The sequence below is a fragment of the Lissotriton vulgaris genome, chromosome 8, assembly GCF_964263255.1.
Source record: "Lissotriton vulgaris chromosome 8, aLisVul1.2, whole genome shotgun sequence".
NCBI classification, from domain to species: domain Eukaryota; kingdom Metazoa; phylum Chordata; class Amphibia; order Caudata; family Salamandridae; genus Lissotriton; species Lissotriton vulgaris.
This window is the reverse complement of record NC_141696.1, coordinates 464,988,794-465,013,334: the sequence shown is the minus strand read 5'-3', so window position 1 is coordinate 465,013,334 and position 24,541 is coordinate 464,988,794. Positions and strand designations below refer to the sequence as shown.

Genomic DNA, 24,541 nt, shown 5'->3' with positions numbered 1-24,541 from the left:
TGTTCTCACCTCCCCACAGCTCTGAACCATAGACCGCCGAGGCAACAGCCTTGCCCTCATATGCTACCAGAGCTGGGGCTACATGTCTGCTAGTGGATAGGCGCTGGTTTCTTAGGACCGCTCCTGAGGCTCTTTTGAGGTTTAGGAGCATCTTGGCCACATGGGCGTCCCATTTCATTTGGTTGTTGATCCTAACGCCCAAGTAGTCAAACTCCTCCACCACCTCAAGTGGGTACCCATTTAGTGTTCTGTGCACTTTCCTTGCCTTCTTTTGAGCTGACAACACTGAATATGCGTAACCATAAGTGTGCAGTGGGGAAGGAACTTAGTTCACATATTTAACCCTTGTTCATACATATACAATGAAGAGAGTTGGCTAATCAGATGTGCAAAGCAGTGCAATGCTTGACTTCTAAAGATGTGAATATTAAAATGCAGATGGTAAACTTAACTCTGCCCTAATAGGTCGTCAATTAAAGAAAGATTTGTGACTGATAGCAGACCAACCATTGTAAGGGCCTGAGAGGAAAAAAAATGGAGGAATGATAAATTCTCTTGTCAGTTACATATGTGAGACATACAATAATTTCCATAAAAGGCATACATATCATCTGCAGTTGTTATATCAAAAAGAGGCCCAAATCTATATTAGGTGAGCAACTAGACATGGTAAACGGCGATGTCCATCACAATAAATGTTCATATGAAGGCTGCCCGTCTCCAATCATCGAGGGTATTGAGTCCCAGAGTGATCATTTCGCATTGGTCCATCTAAAAATGTTCCCTCCCTGAGGAGTAGATTTGCTTTGTCTACTCCTGGGTCCCAGCAGGACCTATTGAATCACTTACCATTTTATGTCCTTACTGTTCTGTTGTTGATAGTGTTCAACAAGTAGTGCTCCCATCATGCCGCATGTGGTGACCTCACATTAGGGACCTGTAGCTGGACCAGATAGTCGCAGCCAATATTTATTTTGTTCGTTTACCTATAGTTTAAAATTCTTTTTTGATTTACAAAAATAAGGAAAGCTTTGACATTGACTGTTTTATTACTATGCCCTGTCGTATCTTGAGTTTGTAAGCCTTGCCCTCACTGCCTGCAAAGTGCCCAAAGAGAGAAACTTGGTTATCCAGTTGTGTTGCACTGTTATTACCTTACTGGGGCACCAGTGGTAAAGTGCCCAAGTAGAATGCTGCCCAGTAAATACAGAGTCCCAGAGACCAATAAGAAAAGGTATCGCACCTGGAATGTTAATTTAATAAATGTTACTCTTTTTTTATCTACCTTTTTTGTTCTGTAAATATTGTTTGAATTATGCTTCACTAAGCGACTTCTGGCAAAAGTATTGCTCACCTGTTGGCAGCCGCCATCCTGTCAAAAAAGCCTAACCATTTTCATGCAAGTTTATAATTTCCTCTCCTTCCACTTCACTGTTTTACCTCAATATTTGTCCTTCATAACAACTTGAAAGTGTGTAATCATTCTTTCACCGCGGGTTACTCAACTGGTTCTGGTACTGGGCAGCTCATAAAGTTGGCTGGGAAAAGAGAAGTCCTATTGCCTTTTAACAGACAGTTAAATCAAAAGTTTACCATTAACTGTTTCAGTCTGCGTGGTGGACCATGGAACAAGCACCTTTCCGACATCAAACATCCTACTGAAGTCACCTTTAGTTGTTTTTTTAAAGTATTGTATTAGGTGAATATTCCAGTGTATGATACGAGTTTCAATTTATTATTCCTAGCTGACGACTGATGGGAAGCCGAAGATTATTGACATCATTGATACAACTGGCAGTGGTGATGTAAACACATGCACTATACAGGAGCCTAAAGAGGGTGTAATCGTTGGCCTATCTGGAAGAACTCTTAAGGTAAGAATGGAACTTTCTTTTTTTTATTGTCGTAGTTTTTCTTGCACATCATGAAAATGAATATCAAATCAAATATTACAGCTTTTCCTTCCATGGCCAGATAAAAAAAAAAAAACTTGTATAATTCAAATTTCCTGCTGTGCTGGCTCTAAATGAAAAACCTGAGGCTCATCTTCGCCTTCACAAGGTGCTGAATGGACTGTCTTTAGCACAGGCCAAGCACTATGCATGCCAGTCTATAATGACTAGAGCCCAACCCCTACCTGGAATTGGGGCCAAGACATGGTGATTAGCATCTGATAATGCGACTGGCGTCAACTTTGCCCTCACATGCTAACTTGTCAGTTTTTTTTATTTTCAGTCAGTCAGAAAGCTTTATGTTGGCTCATTAGGTAGGTCAACCCAGAGATGGGCCAGAGTCGCCATCAGGGAGTTGTACAAAAGGAACTGCCCCAGTGGTAGCTCAAAGTTGCCTATAAATGTTTCATGGGGGTGAGGACGCAATCACTGTAGAGGTCGCCCATTGTGTGTAGTCCCACAGCATGCCAGGCCTCAAGCTCCATTTCAGAAGTAATGGTGGCATTTTTTAGGAGTGCCCAGTAGGGCCAGGTTCTGACGAGAGCAGCGGTGCACAACATTCAACAGCAGGGAGTCTGGTTTCATGGCTCGAGTGGCGGGTGGAACAGGTGAAGGACACTGGTCAGCATCCAGGGCGGTTACAATGTGACCCTGTCAGTCAGCTGCACGCCAGCAAGCCATTTGGCTACCCATTGCAAATTCGAGGCAAGGAACTATTGCTCTAGGTTTGGTACCGCCCGGCCGCCTTGTTCAGAGGCAAGCATAGTTTCACCAGTGTTACCCTGCATTGCCCAGAATTCCAGATGAATTCTCTTGTTCTTTGTTCAAGGTCGTGGAAAAGTTTGGTCGGGGCATAAAGTGGCAGTTTGGAGAAGCAGTATAAAAAGTGGGGGAGTAACCACCATCTTCAGTAGGGCTACCTGGCCCACCACTGATAATGGCAAAATCTGGCAAAAAGCCATCGGAGTCCTAACAGATCTAGCTGCTTGTGTAAGGTTGCCATTCAAAAAAAATCCTCAGGGGTGTGGTACACATGCAGTCCAAAGTACCAAAATGTTCTCGTTTGCCAGGATATAGATACTCCTGAGAGTGACCAGAGTTGACCTGGACATGCCTGCCCAGTTGACGCGAACAGACTGTGCAGTGAAGTGACTCAATGGGCACATTATTTATGTCTCTGAGATCATCTGCATAGAGGGACACAGCATGGAAACCATCACCCATCTGTATCCCCAAATTTATCCCCTGTCTCTGGAGTTCTGCAAACCGCGTCTCCATCGCTAGCAGGGGGGAGAGACCACAGCCCTGCATAATCTTGTAAATGGGAGGACCTTCCCTTTTAAGGGCTGTATGGCCAGCTCCCTCAAACTCTCCCTCACACCCCAATTCACTCTTTCACAGGATTTTGATTTCCCGCGTGCCAGGGCCAGCAGGGCCATGGGCGTCGGCCCTTCCTGAACTCATCGCCCCTTTTTTTGTTAGAGGCTGCTAACTTCACCATCCTGGGAGATTTAAATATTCACTTTAACGACCCAACATGCACTACGAGCACTTCTCTGATGGCGACTTGGCAGCTATAAATATCCTACTCTGCAATTCAGGTCCCATAGGGCGGGCTACTTGTTAGACCCCATTTTTTCCAATCTACCTAGTATCTCATGCCAGGCAGCCCTCCCTATATTTTGGTCCGATCATTTTTGGTCGGTTTCAAGGTGAGGTTAGATCTGCAGCGTGAGAACACATGCAGCTTAACCACCTAATTGGGGTCCAGAAACTGGAAGAACCTAGATATAGATTATTTTAACCGGCATCTATTGAACAACATTCCTGCCATCCCCTCTATCAATTTAACAGACTCTGACACCATACATACCTGGATTCTGTCATCTATTGATGCGTGCCTTCCAACGTCTATCAAAAAGGTGAACAATCACCAACCTCCTGCCCTCTGGTTCTAGGAAAAGTTAAAAACTGCTAAATCCAAATGCAAAGTCTTAAAAAGATGTTGGAGGAAGGACTATGCGCCTGAATCCAGACGCGTGTACAAATTAGCTAAAAGGTACTACCACTCACTCTGCAACGTTGCCCGAGGAAAATATGGAAACAACGCCGTTACGTCGGCACATACCAGCCCCAAGGTCTTATTTAAATTAGCTAAAGATCTTTCGGGAGCAGCTTGGCAACCTACCCCCGTGCTCAATGAGAGGATTTTGCCAAATTTTGTATTGGAAAAGTGGAGAAAATCTACGCAGAACTGAAAGTAGTGACAATTAATGTGGGGCAGCAAATGGAAAGCTCCTCCCCCACATCGGGCTGCTTGGCTCCTCCGGCGAACCAGATCACTGTGCCTACTAATTCGCCAGAAAACTGGTTGCCCCTGGACACCCCCTCCTTCTTCCCATCCCCATACTTCAAAAATTGGAACCATCGTCACTCAAACTAATCACAGAGTTGCTTGACGCATCTTTGCAGGAAGCAGCCGTTCCATTGGCAAGGAAACATACCATGGTTCTCCCACTTTTCAAAAAAGCTAAAGCTGATCTAGCGGATATTAGATAATTCCGCCGGATCTCTTTACTTCCAGCTTTTTCAAAAATTTTAGAAAAACATATCAACCAACAAATGACGCAGCTTGTTGACTCCCAACAAATCTTACATGCATCACAATATGGTTTTAGAGCTGGGTTCTTTACAGAAACCACTCTGTTGGGAGTTACAGAAACTCTGCGTCAACGTCTTTATATGGGTGAAACGGTGGCACTCATACTGCTTGATTTGAGTGCTGCCTTCGACACTGTGTCACATACTGCCCTACTAAAAGCTATACAATCTCTGGGCGTGGTTGGGACAGCACTCAAATGGCTTTCTGATTTTCTGACCGACCTGACTTTTCAGGTCTTTTCCCAGTCAGCAAGTTCTAAGTCCCACGCTTCTCTTTACGGAGTACCACAGGGCTCTAGCCCGCTATTATTTAACTTCTACGTCAGACCCCTGGCCACAATAGCTGAAGAGGCTGGGCTATCTATTCTTCGTACACTGATGATGCACAGCTAATTTTCTCTCTCCACCAATGAGGTATCTACGGTATCCTCTCTCCAGGTGGGGCTGCAAAATATAGCTAGTTGGATGCATGCCAACATGCTAAAACTTAACATTAAAAAAGTTTTAATTCTCGGGAAAAGCATTGATCTTTGGGGCCCCCAACATTGGCCTCCTCAGGGCCTCCTTAGGGTGATCTTCCCTAACTGGTACAACTAGTCCGCAATCTAGGCGTAATCATTGACAACCAACTATCAATGCGGCAGCCAGCAGTCAAGGTTGCCGCAACCTGCTTCACATTCCTAAAATGGCTCAAAGAAATAATTTGGATGTTGCCTAGGCCCACACAAAGAACAGTGGTCCAGGCCCTGATTACTTCCAGGCTGGACTATGGCAACAACTGTAATAGGAGCCCTCAAGGAGGTGGTTTGAAAAAAACTGCAGGTAGTACAGAACTCTGCAGCCAGACTGCTTTGCCAGGTGCCTAGAAGGGCCCCCATTTCAGGCTCTCTCTCCGACCTCCACTGGCTTGGGATGGAGAACCGCATTAAATTAAAGGCCATGTGTTATATGTATAAAATTAAATTGGGCACAGCACCACAGTATCTGAGTGCCTGAGTGCATCCCTACCTCCCAACGCGCATTCTCCGATCCTCAAGTTCTCAGTTCCTAGGATCAAACGGTCACGTATGGGTGGCTGGTCTTTTTCTTACCTAGCTTCGTCACTGTGGAACTCACTCCCCACGCCACTTCGGCATGAAACCTTCTATAAGAACTTTCTTAAATTCCTAAAAACCTGGTTATTCGACCAACCATTTTCTCCCCTCTTATTTTACGTGTGTCCGATGGCGCCAGGAAACCTCCGGGTAGCTGTGCGCCTTTATAAATTAAAATAATAATAATAGCTTGGCTCTCGTACTGGAGTAGTGTGTGCTCCAGGAGTGTGTGGTCTTTTTGGAGATGTTTTCGCATATTCCACTGTGTACCCGTGCATCACCCACATATTGTGACTTTGAACGCATCCTGTTCAATGAGCCGCGTCAATGCTGTGCCATCATTGCCCACAAGATAGTCTGCTCTGGCGGTCCCCAGTAACGCTTTGAAGGGAGGGTCCTCCAGGGCCCCCGGCTGTATCTACCGAGTGAGGATGGCTGGTGCTTCAGCACCCCTGGCCATCTGTAAATACCTCGAAATGTGTTCGACCCAAAAAGTCATTCTGCAGTAGTGAGTGCAACAAATTAGCGTAACAGAGCAGCCTGTCAAGCCGAAAATGTAAATGGTGTAGGGCCGAGTAGAACGAGTACACCCTGGCTGTAGTATTGCATTCACGCCAGACGTCTAGCAGGTGCCAGTGCTGTAGTCATTTACAGAGCGCTTGTGCACTGTATATTGTGGGTGGACTGGGAAATGGGGGCGGGGAATGAGTGGTTGTCATGGTTCCAGAATGCTATTGATGTCTCCTCCTATGAGCCCCCGGAGGCCATTCCAGCGAGGGAGAGTGCCCAATAATTTGTCAAGAAATAGGCTTTGTTCCGAGTTGGAGGCATATACTGAGCCCAGTAGCAGCTAGTGGCCATCCAAGCGCCCCAGTACAAAAATGTATGTGCCCTCAACATCAACGTTAATTTCATCAGCCTCATAACTAGCTGCACTCTCATTTGGAGTCCGGTGGTTTCTGAGAGTGTAAATTGTGTCTCCTGTAGGAGAGCAATATGTGTGGAGCGTCTCTTATGGTAGGAGTATCTATGTGCTGGTGTGTGAATGCCCCTCAAGTTTCACACGAGGATGTTATTGGGAGCCACTAGCATGGGGTGAGGGGCGATCATTTTGCTGTCAGCATGTTGTAGAAGCGATGGCTGGATTACAGTGGCGTGAGTGCAGTGTTGAGCGCCATCTAACAGGGTGCTGGGTGGCATTTGAACCTTTGCAACCCAAAAGAGGAGAACAAGAACTGGCAATTCCATCCGAGCAGAAGGACAGCGTGCATCCAACTAAACGACCAAATCAACTAACCAGTGTATCTATCAAAAAAGGAAGAAGGTACCGGTAGGGGAGGAGGGACCTGGGGATTAAAGTGGGAAGCACCCCAGGTGTGTTCAATGAGTAGGCATTAGTGGATAGTTAGAATAATAGTATTTTGCATTATAGCAAGTAATTATGCATTAATAACAGCTGTCGGCACATTGCAGTATATATCATGCCACAACCGCAGTACATGAAGTAACCGTGTGTGGGGCCAAAAGTAGGATAATAGGGATGAACCATACATTTAATTGATGGATTCTAGCTTCAGCACCCAGTCTGGGTGTAGTTTCGATTATGTTATCGACTGTCTGCAGGGTCACTTCAGGAGGGACCATGGAGTCTGCTTTATAGGGCCCATTACTCGAAGAGCCGTCTTCCATGCCAGTTTTTAGGAGTTCATCATCCAGGTTGAATAGTTGTGCTTTTTCACCGATGGAAGCTGCTGTTTCCAGGGCTCTGCGCTGGTCTCTGATTATCTGTTCCAGATCAGGGGAAGGATCCCGTCGGGGAGGCATGTTCCTGCGTCCTCTGCCTGCAAACTGATGACCCACCCTGCAACTTAGCAGGAGTCGGTGGGGACAAGGGCCGACAAGCCAGGTCAGCTGATTGGAGATACTCCCAGTGCGTCCACAGTGATGTCAAAGAACCTTGTTTTTCCGTTAGAAACATCACGTAGGCACGCCAGACAAAGGAGTATTTCAGGTTCAGCGTGCGCAGCTGACTCTTTACAGCCAAGGATTAGTTCCTCTGTCTCTGCACCGCTATACTATAGAATGGGAATAGCATTACATGAACATTTCCAACCCTGATGCTTGAGAGCTTCTGTGCCTTCTGCAAAATAGAGTCCCTGTCGATGTAATGAAGCATTCAGAACATCACGGGTCTTGGATTAGATCCAGGCAGAGGAGGCCACGCAGGGACCCTGTTGGCGTGTTCTATGGAGAAGAACTGTGACAGTGCTTTTGATGGAATCTGCTCTCTATCCGGCTCTCCATGTACGCAACCATGTCTTGTCCTTTCACTCCCTCCAGCAATCCCACCACGTGGAAATGGTCTTGTCTGGATCGACCTGCGGTTAGTGCATGCCTGCATGGAGGTCGCCATTTCTCAGGTTCTTGGGGCGAGATCGCTGACGGTGTGCTCCAAAGAGCGGGTTTTGTCAGGATGTTTATTTTTTTTATTTATTTTGAAAGTTTTATATAGCGCGGACAAGATCTTTGCAGATATCAGAGCGCTTTACATAGAAGGGGTACATGAGGGAGCATAGTCAAACAGATAAAACAATAGTTCTAACAGTACAAATAGGTGGCTGCACAGCCAATCATGTGAGTAATAAGACAACTAATGCAAATAAGCACAGGGGTCAAACATGTAGTACAGATCGAGCCGAGTATTAACAGAGTTCGAGATTATAGTTCAAGTGTATTTAGCCATGAGGATAGCTTTTACTTCTTTTTTAAAGAGTGTAGTGGAGGAGATAAGTCTGGTTTCGGGAGGGAATGAGTTCCAGATCCTAGGCGCCATTCCTGAGAACGAGCGCTTATGTTTTTTCCTTCCGGAATCGTCGAGGTTTCAGCAGAAGATTGTTTGTGCCTCTAGTGTTTCTAGCTCCGCCAGCGATTGTCAGCTTCTGAGCGCGGTAGCCGGGTGAGTTTAGGTGTACCGCCTTGTGTGTTATGCAGGCGATTTTCAGATGAATTCTGGCTTCAAAAGGCAGCCAATTCAGGGATTTCAAGTCAGGGGTAATATGGGAGTGCTTTTTCGAACCAGTGATGAGTCTCGCTGCAGCGTTTAGAGAAGCTCTTAGGGGTGCGGTAGTAGTTAGGGGGAGTCCACAGAGGGCGATGCTGCCGTATTCTATTCGAGGGATGACTGTTGCTTGTACTGCGGTTTGGAAGTCTTTGGCTGGGAGGAAGGGTTTAAGTTTCCTCAGAGTATTGATTTGGAAGTTCTCTCCCTTTGTTGCCTTGCTGATATGTTGCTGCATGTTGAGATTGGTGTCGAGTGTTATGCCTAAGGATTTTGCTGAGTCCACGATGGTGGGTTGGAAATTGAGTGCGGTTAGTTGTTTAAGCCAAATTTGAGTGGTGGAGATCTTCGCTGGAGGTGAGATCAGAAGGAACTCTGTTTTCAGGGCATTGAGTTTGAGATGATTATCGGCAAGCCAGGATTGGGTGCTTCTGATCGTTGAGTTCAGGAGCAAGATGTCTTTGGGGGATTGTATTTTGAGATAAAGTTGGGTGTCATCGGCGTACATGTGGAAGTGTACATTGGTTGCTTGTAGCAAGGTGGTGAGAGGTTCCATAACTAGGTTGATCAGAGTTGGGGATAGAGAGGATCCTTGGGGGATGCCTAGCGTTACAGGTATTGGCGAGGACATCAGGTTGTTGCTCTTGAATTTCTGCGACCTGTTGTGAAGAAAGGAAGTGAACCACTTGAGACCAGTTCCAGATAAACCCATTCTTGTGTTTAGTAGTTCTAGTAACTTCTCATGTTTAACGGTGTCGAATGCTGAAGAGAGATCAAGAAGGATGAGGAGGCAGGTGTCGTTTTGGTCTAGCATTTGAAGTGCGTCGTCAGTTATGTGAGTCATAGCAGTTTCTGTACTGTGTCCTGCTCGGAAGCCTGACTGGTGAGAGTTGTGGAGATCAAATTGTTCAATGTGTTTAGTCAATTGTAGTTGTGCGCATTTTTCCAACAGTTTGGCGAGAATGGGAATATTGGTAATGGGATGGTATTTGTTGAGATCAGAGGGGTCGACTGTAGGTTTCTTTAGTAAAGGTGTGACTTGTCCAACTTTGAGGGAGTCAGGTATGCTTCCTTGTTGGAGAGAGCTGTTGATAATTTTAGTCCAGAGTGGGAGGAGCAAAGGGGTAAAGTCTTTTACAGCGGTAGCAGGAAGGGGGTCCGTGAGGTGATTGGATGGTTTCAAGGTGCTGAGCAGTTTGCCAATTTCTTCTTCCGAGTATGTGCCAAAGGTTGACCATGTAGCATTGTTTTTTGGTTCAATGGGTGCTATGCACTGGGGTTTTGAGTAGAGGCTTGCGTCAATGAGGAGATCGCTCTTTATGTTGTCAGTTTTTTGGATAAAGAAAGCAGCAAAGTCTTCGCAGGAGGGTGCTTCACGCACAGTGCTGAGTGGTTGGGGTTGATCCTTGGATTGTGATCTGATTAGCTCAAACAGTTTTCTCGGGCGTTTTTTTGCTTGGTCGAGCTCGAGGCTGAAGAAATCTGATTTTGAGCGTTTTATTTTCCTGAAATAGGCGTTTCTCTTTTTCTTCAGAGCTTTTAGGTGCAGTGCAGAGGGATCTGATCTCCAGGTGCGCTCTGCCATTCGCATGTCTCGTCTATCCTCATTGAGACTCCCGTTGTACCATGGCTTTGAGTTTTAGTGGAGACTCTTTTTAGCTGCCTAGGTGCAGCCTCATTAATTATTGAGGTCATAGCGTTGAGATAGTGGCCAGTCAGGGTTTGAACGTCCGTAGCGCCTGTCGGTGGGTGTAGGAGATTGCATCTGTGTGGAGGCAAAGAGCCTGGGTTGAGTTTTTTTCATGTCTCTTTTCCAAACTTTGGGCTTGGAGGATTGAGCCAGGTTAACTTTAACTTTTTCATTGATGAAGAATGTGACAATATGATGATCTGACCAGTCACAGGGTTGGATAGACTCAAGTTGGATAGAGTCCTCTTTGGAGATGATCAGGTCGAGGATAGAGCCTTTCTCGTGGGCCGGGCTGTTGCATATTTGGGTGAGGTCAAGGGCATCAAGGAAATTTTTAAGACTATTTACCACCGCTAGTAATCAGGTGAGGTCAGCCACCACTCTGTCAATCTTGCTTTCAAGCGAGGTTCTTGTTTGATCCAGGGAGGTTCTGAGTCGCTCCACTGCCTCCAGCACTGCGCCCAATTTGTACCCAATGGAAGTAGAGGAGTTTCAATTATCCGGCTCATCCAGTCGATTTTTCAAAGTGGGCGTACTTGAACCTGCGCCGCTTACTCCAGATCTTAGTTAGCCCATTGCTCCAGGCATGAGGGGAGTTTCACTTGCATCTGAGAGGCAGGTAAGGGTTAGGATCCAGTGGCAAGCAAGTCCCCGGGCCACAACTGATCAGGTGCCACCCACATGTACACAGACGCTCTGGCGTATACTGTTGCAAGGAGGAATCAAAGGTGGCGGCTAGTACAGGCGGTCTCGAGGCATCATGAGCCCAGGCAGTTGCAGTGAGTCCCCAGGGATCCTTTCCCCCGGACATCAGTTGCCGGCCGAATTCTTTGTGTGGCACAAGGGCCCGCTTGCTTGTGCCTGCAACTCCCATGTGTGCGCAGCAGCCTGAGCAGCCCAATGTCTGGGGTGACCTACCTGCCCATCACTCTGCGCAGGAGCCAGAAGCGGAGGCGGACAAGAGCAGCCCCAGTCTGGTGTATGAATGTTCAGCCTATGTACCCGGCAGGCCACAGACCTTCACTCCTGCAGGCAGCTTCCCTCACCTTCTGTTTGTCGGTGTGTGCAATTTCATGGGCCCTCTCGCAGTTACATTTCAGGGCAGAGTCAAACTCTGGACCAGACCCACGCAGGTTCCTGCTACTCTGTTGGCCCAGGAGTAATGCTCTGCTTTAGATGCAGCGGAGGAAGACCGAAACAGAACGCTATCCCTGGGCCGCCTCCGATAAGATGCCTGGTTCACAGTCCCCAGATCGGCCCCAGTGCCCAGGGGGCCAGAAGACCTCCGCCTCCCGCAAGGGGGTGCAATTTGTGCTTTCCATGAAGGTTGTGGGCCAGGTGGGACGGCAGGCACCCAGATGTTCTTTGCCAGCCAGCTAACCAGAATCTCACCACTGCGCTGTGGGGAAAAAGAGTGGGTGGGGGTATATTGCACTATTTTCCCCATGTGCAATTGCATGCTTAGCAGTGGAATCTTGTCGGATAGTCTGGGCGCCTTGACGGAGTCTTGCTAAGGCGCATCCTCCATCTTGGTTTCAAAGCCTCACTCCTCCAAAATGTTCTTTAATAAGAGCTTCTTATGTTTAATGAAAATCATCCTGAGGTACTAATCGGAGTGCTGTAATCTAGACAACCTCACACGGGAATGTAAAAAAGTTTGTTAGGTTGGAATGTCTCTACATGGGTAAGACATACCAACCATAGTTGCAGTGCCCCTGGTACTACGGTAATAATGTTAGTAATATGTTTCCCGAATGCCACATGATGTCTCATTCAAATATCTGATTTAAATATATCTTTCAAATTCAGCTATTTCTCTCCATACATCACCTTACCAGCTTTGAAAATACCCACATTTCATCTCGACTGTGCACTTTCAATTTGTGTATTTCTGTATTTGCACGTATATGGAGAGCTTCCAGTAGCTCACTAGCCACTCGCTTGATAAGCCTGATACAAAGTGTGGTCTCTGTAGACAGCACAGTTTGGTTGGGGATTCCAGCTTATGTCAGTGTGTTATGCAATAACGCCAAAAATATTGTAAAAGCGGGGTGGAGGAGAACGCCATGGGTATTCCAAGTACTTGTCTTTGAGAGAGTCCTTGTTACTTGGTTCGTGTCACTGTCTCACAAAAAGCAATTCATGGATATACGTTTCTGTTATGAAAAAGGTCTAGTGGTAATAGTGACACAACATTTTCAAAGTTGTAATAAGCACAGCAGTACATAAACATGTGTAGTACACTGAGGACTGTGATTTGTTGGAGCCTAAACAGCATTAACATATTTTTTTTCTCTCAGATTCCAGCAACTTGGGTGAATCCTTCAGAAAAATATCACATAGGCATAAAAAACGGCTATGACTTTTATCCAAAAGCATTGAAAGAGAGGCTGCAGGTAACTACATTTATTTCAATTCTTATTGGAGGGTTTTCTTCGTTGCCAACTACTCGAGCACATAACTATCCATTTTCATTTTTAGAAAGAACGCAAGGAGAAACTTTGGGACCCTGTGCATAGGATTGTGCTAGCAGATGCTTGTAGAAAGCAAGATGAGTTTGATGCTATTCAAAACCCTCCATCACAAGTAAGTAATTAGCATTGCCCATCTGTTCCATTCCACTTGTGTCTTAATGTGAAATAAACTAATGGTGGGTGGGTAGAGAGTACCATGTCATATGTGTGCTTGACTGGTAATATTTTAGTAATTGACTAGATTCCTTTTGTGATCACTCCAAACTGAGGTTGTGACAGTTATTCTTGCTTAATTATTGAAAGGTTGTTTCGTTGTATTATATAGAAATATGTGTACATTTAACATGTTTTGGATCACATACATGATAGTAGGTAGGATTGTCCAGCTGAGGTTATTGGCGGGCTGGAAGGTTGGGAGGTAGGAAGGGTTTGTAGTTTTCAGACGCGAATATGTCATAGGAAGAGGCTGGAGATGGTGGTAAGAGTGTCAGTTGGAGATCTGATTTAAAGGGATGTATGTGGGGACAGACCTCAATATTAGTCCTGCAGATTCACATGGGGTAATTGTGCGACACACAATATCTGCTTTCTTCACATGGTTACCCGAGGAAAAGCCTTGTTCTGTATGGATTTCCACTTTGTGGTGTCTCTATACAGGTCATGTGCATTGGATGTTTTACATCCATGCAGCATAGTTGGCAACTTTAAGTAGCAGAATTGTTTTTTTTTTCGGGGAGGGCAGTTGTATTTCTTTAAACAGGGCTGGACTTTAAGCCCTTCCCCCTCTCCTATGCCCGGCCTCCTCCAAGGTTTATCCATTGCTTGTTAGCAAGTGAGGGGTTCTAGTCCCCGACCTTTCTACAGATCAAATCACCTTTTCACTGTAAAATATTTTTGAGGTTGGCAGGGCTGAAGTCTTATGTACTGTCTTCCAAGAAATGGGAGTAATCATGAGGTACCTCATTGTTTTTTATTCTGATAATGCAGCTAAAACTCACTTTGTGGGAAAAATAGAGTTCTAACTAAGCCAGAGTGCCCAGTCATGTTAGGCAATCTTCTGTTTTGTATTTACATCAGTAATTTAGAGAAGTTTCTCAAATAATTGCCACTTGAGCTATCTGCAGATGGGGGTGGAGGGGTGCCTGGACAAAAGTATAGGAGTTGAAAGCAGGCACCTGTCACAACATCTCCACTCCGAGACTTTACATATTGTAATGATCTGCCCAGATTCAATAGTTAGTGTTTCCAGTGCATTCGCCTAATACTTTTACCCCTAAACTTCAGGTAGGTGAGACCAACGCTTTTGTTTCTACAACTTCTACAGTTTCACAGGGAGTGTTTTTTGGCTCACTTTTTTACCTGGAAATTAAATTGGCACAGAGTACATTTATTTGTATATGGGATTGGTTTTTATTTTGAACACCTGCCATTTGCTCTATTTTCCCCCTGAAGAGTTCATGATTGTATTTTGTATTTTCTATGCTTTTAAGAAGTTATTTTGGTATTTGTGCCCATCAAACTATTTAGTGTGAATATCTGTGCTTTTTAACCAGATAATTTTATTCTGGTTATGTTTGCATTTTTGTTATTGTGTGCATGTTTATGATTTTATAAAATTGATTAAAGTTAAAACTTGATTATCTACGTATCAGATTTTCCCTGGCCAATATCGCGAGCAGCCAACCACGAAGAGGCAACTGTACGGTTGTGGCGGTTTTACAAGCATGCTCGCATTGTAAGGAATAGGAATGCGACCAAACAGTGTACCGCCACATCCTAATTGCTGGGTTGGGACCAACAACAGGAGGTCGTTCGGTGCCAGCTCCTAAATGATGTCGGATGGACTCGGGTCCGTCCGACATCGTTATTGGGCCCTTGGTGGGAATTGTAGAAGAGAAGACCTTTATCTTTTGTTGGGCCAAAACATTTGAGTAAATAGTCTTACTTTGCCACCGTGCTGATTGCTGTTTTATTTCAAATTAATGAGGCACGGAGCCTATTCGTCAGTGAGATATACTATTACTGCTTTTAAGATTGCTTGGAAACAGCCTTGACTTTCTTGAAGTCTAATAAATTGATTAATGCACGTTTTTTCCTTGCAAAGCTGTTTTTTGTTGAATATTCAGTGAGTGTAGATATTTCTGTTAGTTTTCACTTGAATATCACGCTTTAAGGGTAGCACTTTTTTAAATGCCTCAATTTATTTAAAATAACATTTTAGATTTTTGATGTTAAAATAAGAATGCAAAAACCAAAGGTGATATTCAGTGCAGTGTTAATTAAATCCAAATTAACAGTACTACGTCTAGAACACTTAAGAACATTACTGAGTGCACTGGTAAAAATCATTACCACTGCAGACAATGTAATGCATGCATCTAATTTTACAGATGTGAGGTTTCAAAGGTTCAAAATTGGTACTTCTGAAGCATCAATTAAAACATATAGTGTCTGCTCAATGGAGTGCTGGATATTCAGAAGTTGAAGTTCATGAAACAGCTGTTGACCATACCAGTTGTTCCCTCTCATTGCCTCTTATGAGAAATGGGGATTCAATATAACCACAATGAATTGTTGCTGTAACCAATTTTGTTTTAGGTAAAGATTGGTCTTACTCAAAGAGAGAGAATCCTTAAAAGAAACAATAGCCTTACCTTTGGAATTATGTTTGTTTTTGCCTGAGACCTATCACAGCAATTTCATTCAGTTTGGCTTATAAGCTTGTTGAAAAGAAAGTGGATGTATTTCTGGGGCCACAAAAAGGTAACAAAGGGCAAATGTAGGGACTAGCCTTGAGACCAAAGAAGCAGTGGAAGAGGGGAGCCCTTTGTTAACCCGCTTATGTTTTGAAGCTAAAACCTGGTCAGCGAGAAATCCTTACTTCTACTCCATGGAAAACCGCGAAGTGCTGCAAAAACACTGCTGCGCTCTGCCAGCAGCAGAGTCTATTTAGTCACCCTGCTTGCACTGATTTTAAGCACCACGAGTTTGTCCCGCGCTGTAAAATCAGCAGGAGCGTCACTCCGCATACCGCCTGCTTACAGCTGCTCGTGTAGACCTACTCGAGATGCAGCTTCATCATTGTGAGGAGCAGGTTTTTCAACATGAGCAGTCTCAACCTGTCGTGACCGCCCGCATTGGAAATCTCGCGGGGAGGCGGTGTAGCACATGACTTTTTTCTCCCAAGCGTTCGCCAACTGAAAAATCCGCTGTGCATCACTTCGCGCAGTTTTGCGGAACTCTACGCCAAAACTCGGTCGGCGAAGTGGAATCCTTAACCCACCTCTTTGTATAACTGATAGCTGTATTTTGTATCATAGGTTCAATTCGTATATTACTTTTGATTACATCAATGGTAATGTTTTTAGTGTTATAAATGGGCTTAACACATTACATATTATGTTGTTTTTTGACTTATTTTAGTGTGAATAACCTCCTACCTATGTTCCAAATCCGCTCTGAATCATCAACTGTAAAATTCTGTGCCCCTTGAAGATTCAAGTGTATCTTGGTTATCCAGCTGTAGTGCAGTCGTACCAGGGTCTCTAAGACACTAATGGTAAAACTGCCCACTTGGGCTGATAATGGTCAGGAGCTGCCAATTGCCCCAGTATGCTGGAAAAAGCCTCACAGATTTCTGTTTTTGTCACATAGCATTGTTTTTGCATCTATCCTGTTGAATCCTGCTGCAGTTTTCATTGTTTTGCATCTTCATAGGACACTTTGGTCCAATTTGGGTTCCAGACATACTGAACAACATCCTAACTTAATGTGTTTCCTTTATAGGTTAGCAAATTGATAAAGGAAGAATTGCAATGTCAAGTGGAGTTGCTGAATACATTTGAAAAGAAGTTTGGGGATCCTGGACCAGTGTATGACTGCCTGGTGTGGTATGATGGTGAAACATGGAGGTATATCTTTTTTTTAAGCATTTACCAATAAATGCAGGTTATATTTATGTTGGTTGATCTAGTTTTGTCAAACAGAATTGCTGCGCCCCGACGGATAAGCCAGATACCCCACACCGTATGGGTGAGTAGGCACACTATATAAACCCCATAATTATTGATTTTGGTTCTTTGCTTTTTTTTAACCATAACAAAGGGACACTTCTGCTTCTGAAATGTAAACCTCCAGGAGCAACCTTTGATCAGCAAACGGAACACCCAACTATGGGAGAATTGTGATTCTCCTCTTAGCAAACTCCTAATCTCTGCCCCACTAAGCCTACAACTGAATGCATTGCTATGGGTCAGTGTACCAATGTAGAGGACCTTTGTTTTTTCATCTGCATTGGATATTTGGTAGTAATGTATGACTAAGAACTTGATGCTTTTGGACATCCTTCCCACAACGTTCAGCCAAGGAGAGATGGCGAAAGAAGGCTTTGAGGGATAACCCTATTCCACACCACCCAAGACGTATGGTGGGTTGAAACTCTGTCTCGTGGAAAGCAGCCAAGACTGCCACGGACCGGGAAACATCAAGGACCAGCAAGGGTTAACTCGTTCCTCCGGGCCTCCCAGACAGGAAGGAGGAGGAGTTCCCGAGGAGAGGGACCAATACAGAATCCACGGGGGAGGAGAAAAGGTGGAACAGGATTCGGCGTCCGGAGTGGAGGGCAAGAGGCGGAGTCTATAGGAGCCGAAAAATGCCACGGAAGAAGGAGCAGGAGAGATGTCTAGGAGGACAAGCGGGGAACCTAGAAGGTTTCGGTAACACAGAGGACATCCAGAAGAAGACTTAAAAATGTAGTCTTTGAATAAAAAAGTAACAATTGATGAGCACACTAAGCCTCCTAACTTCAATTTCTGCCCATCCCTCCCACAAAGGCATTTTTTTCTTTGACGTTCAGAATAATAAGAGACAAAAGCTGAAATAAATGGTGGGTGAAAGGGGAAATGTCAGTGGGAGTGTGACCTGTGGTTGTGAGCAAGTTGCAACCAAATTATATATAGTTCTCCGATCAGGTTTGTAAAGCTGTGCCAGACTTTTCTTGTACATTTCTGGACAGTTGTGTGAATTCTCACAGTGGGCTAGGGCCCTTTGCCTTCATTATGCCTAAACACGTATGTAGAAGTCAGTTACGTTTATTTCGGTACAAGACCATGCACATACTATCAAAACTTGAAAAAAGTATAAATAACCATAATTGTGTATGCACTATAACATAAATAACTGACCGAAAAGTTCAGAACTTCTGCAAATGTCCCACCATTCAACTTTCTCAATCGTCTTGTGATAAAACAATACACTGTGTGAAGAGAAATTCCAAAACCTTCTGTCACATACATTTGAGAGTATTCCATTTTTGAGCCAAATGTAAACATTTTCCTGATATTCTGGTAAGAAACTGGTGGTACCCACACCACATGTGTAAACATTCCAGAAATTTCTCGGGTTAGTAGTTTTCTCTAGGTGGCAGCAACCTCTGGCCTAAAAACTGCTTCTGAAAGAGCCACGTTAGTGATAGATTCCTTACCTTAGAATATCCCCAGGCATCAGACTGGATCCGGAAAGTTTTTGCTTAGCAGTACTCCTGCGCGTCAGTAGGTGGCGTCCTTCGGCTCGGCATCGGTCACTAGCGTCGTCAGCGCCGAGATGACGTCACGGAGAGTACTTAGGCGCCACCCATGAGCGCTGACGTCAGTTCTTTCTTTTTCCGCGCCAGTCAGGCGTAGACCCGGATTGAGCACGTATCTTGGTCACTTTTTGACCGCTATTTTGAGACTTTTGTCTCCCCACTTTTTCTCCTGGTGCATGTAGGGATGACCGGCTTTAAGTCTTGTGGGGCCTGTCGCTGAAATATGTCAGTAGCGGACCCCCACAATCTTTGCCTCTACTGCCTGGAGACTGACCACGACTCCCGGGACTGCCGTGACTGTCGTGCCATGGCCCCCAAGGCCTTGCCGGAGCGGCACCGGAAGTTGCTGGAGGTCCAGCATTCGTCACGTCGCCGCTCCGGGTCTAGGGTCGTTCCCTGACCGCTCACTGGACCGGAACCGTTGCACCTCGGACTGCAAGTCTTCACCTTCGGATTCCAGTAAGCGTCGCCATAAAAAGAAGTCGAAGAAGCGTGTTTGCTCTCTGACATCCCCTCGTCGCTCCTCTGAGGCAGACGAGGGGGACAGGTGCCTCGCCCCTGCGGCTCCTCTGGAGCCGGGGAGTCCCGCGGCCTACCCGCCATACAAGAGTCCGTCGTCGACTCCCGAACAGATGCAAGAGTTCCTTGCTGCTATGGACCGCCTTTACAGGCCTCGGGCTCCCGCCGGCGCGCCTTCGGGCCCGCAGTCCGTGTCTACATCCTGCTGGCCCGGCGGCTCCGCCACCGGCTTCAGCCCCGGCGCCACATGCTCCTGCGCTGCGGCTCCGGCCCAGGTGCCACGAGGTGCGGCGTTGCCGGCTCTGGCGCCACACTCTGCGCCACCCTTTGCTCCACCCCCGGTGTCGCACTGGGTGCCGTTTATCCCACATTTGCCCCGGTTCCTGGACCATTTTGTTCCAGCCTGGGATGCGCATTGGGAGCCAGTGCCGGTCTGGCCACGGCCTGTGCCGTTCCCGACTCCGTTCGTCCCTTCCCCTACCTCGACGACTGGTTGTTGAAGGCAGGCTCGCCCCAGGCAGTCGTCACCCACCTTCAGACTACGGCCGACCTCCTGCATTTGCTGGGGTTCTCCATCACTGTGCCGAAGTCGCACCTGAGTCCCTCTCGGAAGCTCCCCTTCATCGGAGCGGTTCTGGATTCAACGCAGTTTCGGGTTTATCCTCCCGAGCAGCGAGTCCGGGATATTCAGGCTATGATTCTGATCTTTCAGCCTCTATCCCGGGTTTAAGTCAGGCTGACCCTCCGGCTGCTCGGCCTGATGGCCTCCTGCTAGTGCAACATGCCAGATGGCATATGCGGGCTCTGCAGTGGGACCTGAAGTTCCAGTGGGCACAGCATCAGGGCAACCTCTCTGATCATGTCCAGATCTCGGAGGGCACTGCACGACACTTGCAGTGGTAGCTCACGAATCACGATTTGGTCAGTTGCAGATCCTTATCCCTTCCTCAACTGGAGCACACAGTAGTGACGGATGCGTCCCTCCTGGGATGGGGAGGCCACTTGGGAGAGGCGGAGATCAGAGGCCTCTGGTCTCCGGTGGATTCCCGGCACCCTATTAACCTTCTGGAGCTACGGGCAATCCGACTTGCACTGAAGGCATTCCTTCCCTCTGTCTGGGGAAGTGTAGTGCAGGTGTTCACGGACAACACCACTGCCATGTAGTATTGCAACAAACAGGGCGGGTGGGGTCCTGGACCCTATGTCAGGAGGCTCTGCGCCTCTGGACATGGCTGGAACATCAACGCATTACCTTGGTGGTTCAACACCTGGCAGGTTCTCTGAACGCGAGGGCGGACAAACTCAGCCGCCGGTGCTTGATTCATCACGAATGGCGTATGAACTCTGACGTAGCGCAAGGTCTCTTTCAGCAATGGGGAGAGCCTTGGTTAGATCTATTCGTGACCGAAGGGAACTCGCCACGTCATCAGTTCTGCATGTTGGAATTTCCAAGGCGGCACTCTCAACGACTGGCCCAAGTTGTTATTCTTGTGGCTCCGGACTGGGCCTGAAGAGTATGTTATCCTGAGCTACTCAGTAGGAGTATTGATTCCCCCGATCCGTCTGCCTTTCGGGAGGATCTTCTGTCGCAGCAGCAGGGGATGGTCCTCCACCCGAGCCTGTCCAGCCTCCACCTCCATGCTTGTAGATTGAGCGGCACCAATTGACACCTTTCGATCTTCCTCCCGAAGTCTGTGATGTCATTCTGGCAGCCAGGCGTCCCTCCACCAAAACAGTGTACGCCTGTAGGTGGAGCAGATTCGTGGGATGGTGCACAGCTAAAACTGTGGATCCCCTTTCTGCCCCGCTTCTGAGGTTCTTCTGTTTCTTCTAACTTTGGCCCAGCAGGGCTCTGCTCTAGGCACTATCAAAGGCTATTTTTCTGCCATCTCCGCCTTTCTGAGGCTTCCTGATCAGCCTTCTCTTTTTAAGTCCCCGGTTTTAAACCGTTTCGTCAAAAGCATTACACAAACGTTTTCACCCGTGCCTTTCATAATGCCTCAGTGGGACTTGAATCTAGTCTTGACTTACCTGATGTGCGCTCCCTTTGAGACCCTTCATAACTGTCCTTTACGTCTTCTCACCTTAAAGACTGCTTTCCTGGTAGCTATCACTTCTGCCAGAAGAGTGAGTGAGCTCCAGGCTCTTTCTTCTAAACCTCCTTTCCTCTCTGTTCATCCGGACAAGGTGGTTTTAAGGTCCTTCTTTCTTGCCAAAGGTTGTCACGCCCTTCCACATCGGGCAGACCATCACTTTGCCCACCTTCTTCCTGCCTCCGCATCCTTCCAGGGAAGAGGACAGGCTCCACCGTCTGTACCCAAAACGCGCGCTTGCTCTCTATCTGCAGCGTACACAACCGTTCCGGATGGATGATCACCTCTTTGTTGGCTAGGTGGGCGCCAAAAAAGGTCGGGCTGTGCACAAATGGACCATTTCACGGTAGGTCGTTCTGTGCATCAAAGTATGTTACTCCTTGGTGAAGAAGGAACCTCCTGTAGGGCTGCTTGCCCATTCGACCAGGGCAACTGCAGCCACTTCTGCCTCGGGATGCTGCGTTCCCTTGCAGTAGCAAGGAAAAGGACTAGGACCTGTGTAATGTTTTGCGTCTTTAAATTATCGCTAGACCAAACATATTTATTTTCATTTGATCTGGTACTTTATTTATACCTTTTCTTCAACTTAATAAAGTTTTTTTTAGTATGCTCCAAGCAGAAGAGACAAAGTCTATATGCAGAAAAAACTTATGTACATGTGATTTACAAAATATGTGGTGCACAATATAAACACACATAGGTGAAACAAATCCTAAACAATACATCCTCTTATCTTGATAGTCTTGTGTTACCTTTAGCATCACAATCCAAATAATATTTCAAATCTACATATTATTTCATAGACATTCAAAAGATGTTGCATACTTAAACATTTCAATTAAGAAGGAATGGGGGAACACAGGGAAAACATTAATGTCATAATACATGGGACTTTTCCTCTATATATAGACAAAACTCAAATTTTTATAGTCCCTCCGTGTCCTTATCCTATATCGTGATAAAGCCAACGCGTTTCGAGTCTCTCATAACGAATAAATGGACTCTCATCAGGGCTCTTGGTTTTTTGGCAGCACTGTTGGTTTTCTGAAATCAGGATGTGTAAAGAAATATGTTTTAAAAGAAAAAATATTTTTAGGCTCCCTTTTTAAATATTAACTTTCTCTTTATAGCTGTACATTAGTAGTTCTACCTGAACAGCAGTGTGTTTCCTGGCAGCTCGAGTGTCTCTATCTGTATGAAAGAAGCCACCTCATTTTAGGCTGTTACGTTACATTTATACATATGATGAATGATTTAACATCAGGCTGCACCGAGCGGCTTTTAACAGCCTACTTTATTCCTTCAGCTGGTGTGTGGCAACGAGTTTCTCTGCCTATTTATCAAATTCGTTCTTCGTATCTACATGAAGAATAACATGCTATTAGTTGAACGGAAGCTTAAAGCTTTCACTAATGAGTGTAGATAAAAAACTTTTGGCATACCCGAGAATTCCATTCACTTATTTAAATGCAGTGAAGTTTCCTCAGTGCTACTCGACTCATGGCAACTTTAATTTTCTAAAAGCAAGCATAACCCTTAATTAACTTGAGCGTTCGTTTTGTAAAATGCATTTGCTAACGGTGTTTGTAGTTTCCAAATGAAAGCATACCTTTAAACAAAGCACTCTTCCTCAATGAACGTTGTTTATTACAGTTAGCTCGTTTTTGCTGAAAAACAGAATTTAATGTGCAATCAAGCCTGGCTCGCGATTGTTAACTTGTGTAGATTAAAAAGCGGAGCTCAGCAGCAGATGCCTTACCTGAATTTTTAGGTGTTAGCTCTCATCTAGTTTCTCAAAGTGAGGCAGTGGGATTTCCAATTGGAGACATCTTCCAAAATGGCTTTTTGCTTGGAATCATGGGTGTTGTGGTTTTCAGTACCTTATACATCCATCTAAGCTTGTTGGCTTTAATGCATTAAGCCAGTGCATTATGGGTGTTGTAGTATTTAGATACTCGCCAATTCTGTCATGTTGTTGAAGCCCACTGTTGTGCTATTAAATTTCAAAATTAAATACGATTCTTTACGCAACAGTAGGTTTTCAATGTCTGTCAATGTTCTTGATGGTTTAAAGCTTGCCAAAACTGTCCATTTAAATTGTGTTCAGTTTTGGCATTTTTCAACTAAGTGTTCGACCATAGGTGCTTTCATTACTTTTTTCTTTATTCTGGACCGATGTTGGGTTATCCTTGTGTTGACCTGTTGGTTGGCTTTCCCTATGTAAATTTTTCCACATGGACAAAGTATCGCATAAATTGCGTTTTTTGTCTTACAGTTTGTAAACGCACTGTGTTTCCATCTTATGAGTAATGGACAAATTCTGTACCTTCTATGGTGTTTGCGCAGGCAATGCAATTTCCGCACTTACTATGTCCTTCAAGAGGTTTTAAGTTCCACTTGGCCAATAAGTCACTTTTCGGTTTAGGTAGGCAGGTGTCGGCTCTAATTATTTGTTGGCCAATGCTTGGATTTTTCTTCCATGCGAAGAGTGGTTTGGGAAAGGGGCATTCTAAATTTTCTAATAAATGCCAGTTCTTCAAGATGGTTTGTCTGAATCGTTTATTCTCTGGGCCATAGGTTGACACGCACACTAGTCTTTCCAACGTCTCTTTTTCTTTTACTTGGAGGAGACTTTCTCGAGGCGTGAATCGGGCTCTTTTAGTTCAAAGTTTCAGAAACTTTTAGGAGTATCGTCTTTTTTGCATATCTTTGCAGAAAGCTGCTGCGTGCTTTTCAAATTCTGACATCATGGAGCAGTTACTCTTTATTCTGAGTAGTTGCCCATTTGGGAGACTCTCTTTTAGGCTCTTTGGATGATGCACTTTTGAAATGTAGAATTGTGTTCTTGTCTGTCTCCTTCTTGTACAGCATAGTAATTGCAGGACATTTGTTAGGCAGCTACGTGGGCCTCGCTGCACATGTTTACAAAGCGCTACTGCCTTGATAGTCAGGCCGTTCTGTGCTCCGTGACTTTCTGGTGTAATCCTGTTCGCAGATCCACCTCCGGGGTTGGTATTGCCTGGGTATCTATTCTAAGGTAAGGAATCTATCGCTAACGTGTCTCTTTCAGATGCACAAGTTGCTACTTGTGTAACAATATATCTGTAAGAGACATTAGTTAGTGATAGATTCCTTACCGCCCCACCCACCCTCCCTCTTCTGCGTACTGATTACTAAGGTTATGGTCATTCATTTCAAGGCCCTAGTTTCGTGCACCAATGTCCAGTATCTTGCATGGCTCTGCGTTCCTGGCGCGGAAAGTAGTGTACAGAACTGACTCCACCTACTGACTAAGCAAAAACTTTCCGGATCCAGTCTGACGCCTGGGAATATTCTAAGGTAAGATATCTATCACTAACTAATGTCTCTTACAGATTTATCGTTACACAAGTAGTAACTTGTGCATCTATTGCCAT

At 45.5% G+C, this 24,541-nt stretch overlaps 1 protein-coding gene across 4 annotated transcripts in view; it reads left to right on the top strand.

Moving 5' to 3' along the window:
* The window catches only part of TPP2 (tripeptidyl peptidase 2), a 656,253-nt gene that overhangs the window by 167,664 nt on the left and 464,048 nt on the right, over nt 1-24,541 (top strand). For all 4 annotated transcript variants that reach the window (XM_086934242.1, XM_086934243.1, XM_086934239.1 and 1 more), the window contains exons 2-5: nt 1,746-1,874; nt 12,756-12,851; nt 12,937-13,041; nt 16,716-16,840. In XM_086934242.1, the coding sequence (XP_086790368.1) occupies nt 1,746-1,874; nt 12,756-12,851; nt 12,937-13,041; nt 16,716-16,840 (455 nt within the window). The remainder of the gene's footprint in view (nt 1-1,745; nt 1,875-12,755; nt 12,852-12,936; nt 13,042-16,715; nt 16,841-24,541) is intronic.